Source organism: Schistocerca cancellata, chromosome 12 (genome assembly GCF_023864275.1).
Source record: "Schistocerca cancellata isolate TAMUIC-IGC-003103 chromosome 12, iqSchCanc2.1, whole genome shotgun sequence".
NCBI lineage: Eukaryota > Metazoa > Arthropoda > Insecta > Orthoptera > Acrididae > Schistocerca > Schistocerca cancellata.
The window spans coordinates 108,489,652-108,498,300 of record NC_064637.1 but is presented as its reverse complement, the minus strand read 5'-3'; the positions used below and the strand labels follow the sequence as shown (position 1 = coordinate 108,498,300).

Genomic DNA, 8,649 nt, shown 5'->3' with positions numbered 1-8,649 from the left:
ATCATCCACAAGATGTGCACGATGGGCGCGCGAACTGAATTGTCGTCCTTGGAGACAAGTGACTCGCCAGTATGCTGCCGATATGGTTGCCCTATCAGCCAGAATATGGCATTCACGTATCGTACAGCCATTACGGCATCTTCCATGGCCACCAGTGGTGTACATCGGCCCCACAGAATGCCACCCCACAGCAGCAGGGATCCTGCACTTTGCTGCGCTCGCTGGACAGTGTATCTAAGGCGTTCTGTCTGACTGAGTTGCCCTCAAACACGTCTCTGGCGATTGTCCTGGACACTTCCATTGTTGAGAGGCCTTCCTGTCACAAAGTAACAATGTGTACGCGATCGAATCGCGGTATTGACCGTCTAGGCGTGGTTGAACTACAGACAACACGAGCCATGTACCTCCTTCCTGGTGGAATGACTGGAACTGATCGGCTGTCAGCCCCCCCTCCATCTAAGAGGCGCTGCTCATGCATGGTTGTTTGCTTCTTTGGGCAGGTTTAGCGATATCTCTGAATAGTCAAAGGGACTATATCTGTGATATAATATCCACAGTCAAAGTCTATCTTCAGGAGTTCTTGGGAACTGGGGCAATGCAAAACTTTTGTTGTTGTGTGTATATAAATAATATGTGTGAAAATTTATAAATTACGTATGTATTCTATTTGTATTTCTAAAGTGATGTGTTAGTGTCATACAATTCGTAATAATGTGGCTCCCAACATGTGGTGCACTGTTGATATTAATAAACGTATACACTCCTGGAAATGGAAAAAAGAACACATAGACACCGGTGTGTCAGACCCACCATACTTGCTCCGGACACTGCGAGAGGGCTGTACAAGCAATGATCACACGCACGGCACAGCGGACACACCAGGAACCGCGGTGTTGGCCGTTCAATGGCGCTAGCTGCGCAGCATTTGTGCACCGCCGCCGTCAGTGTCAGCCAGTTTGCCGTGGCATACGGAGCTCCATCGCAGTCATTAACACTGGTAGCATGCCGCGACAGCGTGGACGTGAACCGTATGTGCAGTTGACGGACTTTGAGCGAGGGCGTATAGTGGGCATGCGGGAGGCCGGGTGGACGTACCGCCGAATTGCTCAACACGTGGGGCGTGAGGTTTCCACAGTACATCGATGTTGTCGCCAGAGGTCGGCGGAAGGTGCACGTGCCCGTCGACCTGGGACCGGACCGCAGCGACGCACGGATGCTCGCCAAGACCGTAGGATCCTACGCAGTGCCGTAGGGGACCGCACCGCCACTTCCCAGCAAATTAGGGACACTGTTGCTCCTGGGGTATCGGCGAGGACCATTCGCAACCGTCTCCATGAAGCTGGGCTACGGTCCCGCACACCGTTAGGCCGTCTTCCGCTCACGCCCCAACATCGTGCAGCCCGCCTCCAGTGGTGTCGCGACAGGCGTGAATGGAGGGACGAATGGAGACGTGTCGTCTTCAGCGATGAGAGTCGCTTCTGCCTTGGTGCCAATGATGGTCGTATGCGTGTTTGGCGCCGTGCAGGTGAGCACCACAATCAGGACTGCATACGACCGAGGCACACAGGGCCAACACCCGGCATCATGGTGTGGGGAGCGATCTCCTACACTGGCCGTACACCACTGGTGATCGTCGAGGGGACACTGAATAGTGCACGGTACATCCAAACCGTCATCGAACCCATCGTTCTACCATTCCTAGACCGGCAAGGGAACTTGCTGTTCCAACAGGACAATGCACGTCCGCATGTATCCCGTGCCACCCAACGTGCTCTAGAAGGTGTAAGTCAACTACCCTGGCCAGCAAGATCTCCGGATCTGTCCCCCATTGAGCATGTTTGGGGCTGGATGAAGCGTCGTCTCACGCGGTCTGCACGTCCAGCACGAACGCTGGTCCAACTGAGGCGCCAGGTGGAAATGGCATGGCAAGCCGTTCCACAGGACTACATCCAGCATCTCTACGATCGTCTCCATGGGAGAATAGCAGCCTGCATTGCTGCGAAAGGTGGGTATACACTGTACTAGTGCCGACATTGTGCATGCTCTGTTGCCTGTGTCTGTGTGCCTGTGGTTCTGTCAGTGTGATCATGTGATGTATCTGACCCCAGGAATGTGTCAATAAAGTTTCCCCTTCCTGGGACAATGAATTCACGGTGTTCTTATTTCAATTTCCAGGAGTGTATTTCAGAAATTGTGGTCTGTGCAAAGGAACATGACTTCATAATCTTCATGTGCCACCTTTTATTGTAGTGAATGCTGTCTGACCAATTAACATCTAGATGAAAGAAATATGGCACAATCCTGCTGTCATATTTAGAGTGAGGTGGAACATTTTTGCATTATTTCCTGGACTCTTCACACATCAGTTCGCACTAACCTATAATATATTACAGTAATATAAATGAGATTGTAGTTTCTACTCAATTTCGAAACTAAGATGACTAAAAACGATGAATTTAGTCGCAATTGTTTCACTGTAGATGTTTTATTTCCACTGTTTATTCATTTTATTTGTCCACAGTCAGTAGTATCAAAAGGCTCCACAAGCACATCTGAAAAATATTTCGTCACTTGACTAGCTGGTAACATTGGAAATTTCATGTAATGTGGACCATTGTCATATTTGAGAAATTAACAATAAAAGGTAGTAAGTATGAAGTATGAAAATAATTTCCTAGTAACACTTTGATCAAAAGAGGAAACAGAAAGAAATGAGTCATCATTAAAATTTTTTAAACATTGTTTGCATAACATAGTGACCTTCTCATATCTAGCAGATGTGAAAAGACACATAATCTGTTGTCAGATGATATCTACCTTATGGAACGCTATGGTAGAAATAATGCTGTATTAATTTTATATGTTGAAAGGTAAACATATTAGGATAAGAATAAGTTTCAACACTTCCCTCTGATGTATCTCCAGACTAAATCTTCATGCTTGAAAAAAAGCAACAGAATGAAAAATTTTACACAGTTTCTGTTACGGTATAAATTAGGTATTTAAATAATTTAGTTTATTTTACAGAAATGGTATGATTTAAACAAAATTTAAACATATTTAATCATAATTTTATTGTGAATTATTTACTTGCATGTTTATACTTCTACATTCTAATACAAGCCACACAGACACCAATAGAGTTAACCATAAATATTTTTCAACATTTTATTACTGAAATGTAATATTATAAAATCAAGCAACAATAACAATTACATCTATCACTTTGTCTGCTTCATAAAATCCTTAACAAATATTATTGTGAACTATTATTTGAACAAAATTCAGTTTTTTGTTCTATGAGTAAATACATCTTGCTTAAAATTATTTTGTTCCACTCTAAATGTTCTCTTATTTCAAAATAACGAATTTCTGTTTTATGAAGTGAATTTTATGTTGAGGTTGCACTTCAAAATAAATTTAATGAAAGACTATACCAATAAAAAAATTTAAAAATAATAAATTTTCTGTAATGTAATTTTGGAAAACACTAGCTTAATTAATGAAACACTATTTCATCAGTAACAAATTGTATTCATTACTATAAAATGTAGTTCAAATTACACTGAATGTGCTTATGGCAAACTAACAGCTGCACTCATGAAGCAAGATTTATTTATTCAGTAGACTTTAATGTCAGTAATTATGTTATTTTCTTTAGTATGCTACTAATTTTAACTAAATACTATCTCATAGACTATACAATCATGATTCCAAATGAAACAACATATTATATCATACAAAGTTTTCTTTAACTTGACATGTAAACAAGTTGGAATTCTATATTACTTGTATAAATATCTGTTTGCTCCCTAGACATTTGTATGTACAAATATATAAACAATATAATTTGTATCTGACTCTGTCTTCATACCAGTAACATATATAAAGTAGTAAACAAATCTTATTTTTGTGCTTGAACTGTGCTATTCTTAGAAGTATACGTTTAAAATATGCTTTCTTGGTTGGAATAAAATGGCAGATGTCTGTTACTCATGATTATGAGAAATACTGCATCTATTTCACACATAATAGATACTGAATTCCTGTGCTTCAGTGTCATTTCTTTGCTGATTTTGTGTATTTAACTCATTGAATAGAAACTCAACATGAGAAATAATTTTAAGTGGCCGTGCTTACAGCTAAAATTTACACAAAATCTACGAAAGATGTACTTATTCATAAACGAGGTAACATGTTCATTTTATCATGTAACATAAATAGTTCACACTAACATTCATGAGTCTTTATAAAACCATAGTTAGTTGACATCAAAAACGAAAGAATACAAATATTTGATTAACAAAATTCCATTCCCAAGTCATTCACCTTCCTAGTTTTGTTTATAACTTTATGACAGTTTTATCACAGTATGAATCTACTACAAATTCCGTATTACACATGTTCATTTTCTTTGTAATTTCATACTTAATGACTTTAATCAGTGTGATGTTGCATTTTCCAGTGTTCGATTTTAGGACTCTTTTATTTCAGAGCAAATGGAGGTCTGTTTTTTGTAAACAAAATTTGTTCATTGGACTATCATATCCAGTACAAAAGTAGTGGTCCTGAATTACTAACCACTCTGGACTTAGACTCAGTTCAAATAACAAAAACTTAATCGAAAATACGCTAGTTATTCCTGTATTTTATTGCATATTTTCAAAATAAAACTGTTTGTGTAGGGAAATGGCATATGGGGAAATGTTTAAAGTTTAACACCCATAAGATAAATGTCACACAGAAATTTACAGAATGTTTTGAGATGTAGAAAATTCTGACAGCAGTGAATTTTTTAAACTCATCACCATTGTTAGTTTTAGATGCCATTGTGTATTACTAAGCCAGTTGGAAAAAAGAAAGAAAATCTAAACAGTAAATGAATTTTTAACAGTTATAAGCATGAGTACATTACACATGCTTCACCATGTGTGTAAAACTATAAGGAAATTACCACTGTTACTTCTAAACATTTAAACGATTTGTCACATGCACAATGGGCATCTGCTGGTCTACCATTCACACTTAACTGAAGCTGAGCAAACTGAGAGGTCAGAACTTTGATGCTGGATCCAGGAATTTACTAGCTGCAAAGATCCATTCTCCATCAGAGGAAACGCTATCCAATTCTCAGTAGATATTAGGCCATTATTGAGAAATTTTCTTCTTTTCCTCTAAATCAATTGCCAAATACAAGCCTCAGAGGAACAACTACGCCAGAAGAAAGAAGTCAGTTTTGAAGACTGTGTTCACTCATCTGTTGCATGGATAGAGATCTCACAGTCCTACTTGCTAATATCCTTAGCTGTACCATGAAATGTGTGCAATTTCACCAATAGTGCCTTTAGTTAAGGTATTCCATAACAGACACTTTCCCCTGCAAGAAAATATCGTATTTTAGTTCAGCATCATTCAATTCATTCCAACACATGCACATTTTTCTATGCTCTGTTTTTTCCTTTGTTGCCTTTCAATTTTGCATGCCAAATTCGTTATTTTAGTGCTACTCATTGCTGACTAGGTCATGCAATGGCTCAACAAAATGTCCTGTTGCTTGTTCTTTTCCAGCACACTACATGCTCAGCTATAGTCATAGAAAGCACAGTGCAAAATATTAATAAGCTCAAGAATAAAAATAATGATACAGCCAATGACAATCTACATACCAATATTAATATTCTTTTAATGATTGGTATTATTAAGTACATAAAACCAATTTGGTAAATTCTTTTGGGAGTTAGAAAATTTTTTTAGAGCTAACCAAACTGATTAGTATTACATTTTATTTTGTTCACTTACTCATTGTTGTCTTTTAAAATCATTTTGTTGCTGAATTGAGTTTAGTAGCTACATCTGTTCATGCATATTAAAATTTTACATCACCAGTAACTGGGATAGTATTTTGGTAACAGATTTCCACAAATCAGCATTTCGTATTTTGCTTTGTTTTATGTATGATGCTTCAAAAGTCATGTCTTTAGTTGTATTTATTTAATAAGTTTTTATGTCATAATTTATTCACATATTTTGTATACATTCTATTTCTTTTACTTCAATCTGGTTTTACAGTGGAATCAGAAATTATTCATAAAGTAATCACATACAATTTTACGTGCATGAACTGACTACATTAACATAATATTTAATGTATGTTGTCTCTATGTTGTTATTTAATGAAAATTATTAGACAAATTTGTATGACGTCTAAACCAGAAGACAATGTTCATTTTAGTACATAATTATTGCTTGAATAGTTAAAATATTTGTATTTCTCTCTAATTATGCATTTTTATATTATTGCTTTAAGAGTAACACATAAATCATACTAAAATATAGGCTTAGTTGCCCAATGGAAGACACATGCTAAAAAATTGGAAGTAAATATCTGTATATGATAACAATAGAACAACTGTACAGCTAATATTACATAATTGACTAGAACACCAATGAATGTATAATTTCTGATGACTGACATTGTTGAATATTAGTGGTTTGTATGAATATAATGTTCTTATATTTCTCATGTCATTTCACCTGATCACATGTAACATACCCCGAACCAGTGTGAATTAATATTTTAATCCTACTTTAGAGTGTCAGGTAACAAGCAAGAAATGATAGAACGCATTACTTCAAACTCGTGTTCATTTCTTATGCAGATAGCTCTGTTACATACATGAAGAATGGTGTAAAAGCTTGCAGCTATGAAATATTTGGAAATAAAGGCACATTTTAAATATCTCTTGTAATGTTAACCAAACAGAGACATGGGTAAATTTAACAAGCTCTAGTAATTGCTATAAACTGAATATGATCTTGTTGAATTTGGCAACAAAATAAGAAATCTTATGGTAATGAGAATTCCTGTACCTCTTTTCCATGTAATATTCACCAATGATTGATTGCAAATACTTGTGATTATTTCTGAATGTAGTCTGCATAGATGTCTAATTAGTTTGAATTATACTATGTAAAAAGGAAATATTTGGTTTTAATATTTGTAACTTAATCGTGCATACATTCCTCCACTGTCACTGTTACTAAACAGCTCTATTACTACAAATCTAAATACCATGGCTAAGGATCATTATTACATAGATCACAGATACACTAAAACAGCACATCACTTTCAACAATGCTCACTACATAAAACTAAGACACACAATAATTTGCCTACTTATCAACCCAGATAGCCAATAAATTATCTGAAATAACCTTGTATATTTTTTTGTAACTTTGATTTTACCCTGAGTTACAAGCAATATTTTCTTATTATATGTGTCTTCATGTCAAGTAGCTGATGTAAGTTAAAGAAGCTGCAGAGCAGTATGGTATTTGGAATTTTATGTCTGATTAAAAAGTGCAACACAATGGGAATTGATCAAGGGCATGGGTACATACCCTTTTCGGGTGTGAAGGCTCTGACTGATACTGTACACAAAGAAGCTTGACAGATATGTGGAGTAAGTCAGAAAAAAATTGTCAAGTAAAGATCACATATATTTGGATACTGAATATAAAATATATGACAATATATGTAAAATATTGTGTAAGTGAGAGCAAAATTAACTAAAGATGGAATTTTCAGAAAAAATAAAAGGTAATATATTTAGCAGAGTATTTTTATCAGTTTCTTGCAATCTAGAAAAATTTTGTTCCAGAAATATATAGCATGAAATAGTTAAGTGTTGTCGACTGTATTGTTCATAATGGAATGAAAGCAAGGTATGAATTTTTAAAAAAGAGGTGAATGAGCGGAAATATTGGAAGAATATTGGACTGGTTGACAGTATTTAAGGTGGAGTATCGTGGTACAGTGCCAAAGAAAAACAGCGTCATTTTCTTGAAATATCTGAGTACTGACAGTATACATATTTTTGTGTCAGCAGCCATGACTTTCTGATGAGCCTGCCAGTTGTGAATTTGGAGGAAGGTATGACATTTAAAGCATAGTGACCCACATCCCAGAAACTTGTCTTCAGTTGGAGGTTCTAATAAATTGTTAAACTTATAGGAATGTGGAGGCTGCTTTCAGACCCCTAACAAAGCTGTAATCTTTGAATAAACCTAATAGCCGATAACAATGCCGATGAAGGACATGGGGGGCGTTAGTGATGCTACTAAAAACTCGTCTGCAGAATCAAGTAAACCGTTGGAGCTCTGTGCGTTGCACCTGCATGTCGGAAGCAGGGATCGGGTACAATGCACGAGCCCGGCTGGCACAGCGTTCCGTGGCCTTCGTGGACGGGAGTATCGCAGGGAGAGGTAGGAGGGAGGCGGCCACCTACTGAGGAGGGCAGCGTACCACGGTGGTCGTGGCGAACTCGCTGAACTTCTTGTCGATGGGCACTCTGTCGTCGTAGAGCGTGGGAGCCTGCAGGATGATGCCGGCCGTGCCCACCAGCACGGCCAGTGTGAAGATCCACAGGAACAGCCGGTCGAGCACCATCGCCACGTACTTCCAGTCCTCCTTCACCTGTAACCAGTGGTAAACCACGTTGAGCTTCCTATGCTGCTCAGCTGGAAGTGAACGACACGACCATTAATGTGGCAAGGATGAAAACACATGGAAACTATCACTCCTGTGCCACTGTCACGCACATCCAATCCTCCATCACCTGCAACCAACAGCAGACCACATTTAGCCGC

The 8,649-nt window shown here is 37.9% G+C and overlaps 1 protein-coding gene across 1 annotated transcript in view; it reads right to left on the bottom strand.

Moving 5' to 3' along the window:
- Window positions 1-2,483: 2,483 nt before the first annotated feature.
- LOC126109762 (acetylcholine receptor subunit alpha-like) overlaps window positions 2,484-8,649 on the bottom strand; it is a 681,242-nt gene continuing 675,076 nt past the window's right edge. Inside the window, exon 10 of the mRNA XM_049914813.1 lies at window positions 2,484-8,476. Within this exon, the coding sequence (XP_049770770.1) occupies window positions 8,285-8,476 (192 nt within the window). The 3' untranslated portion in view covers window positions 2,484-8,284. The remainder of the gene's footprint in view (window positions 8,477-8,649) is intronic.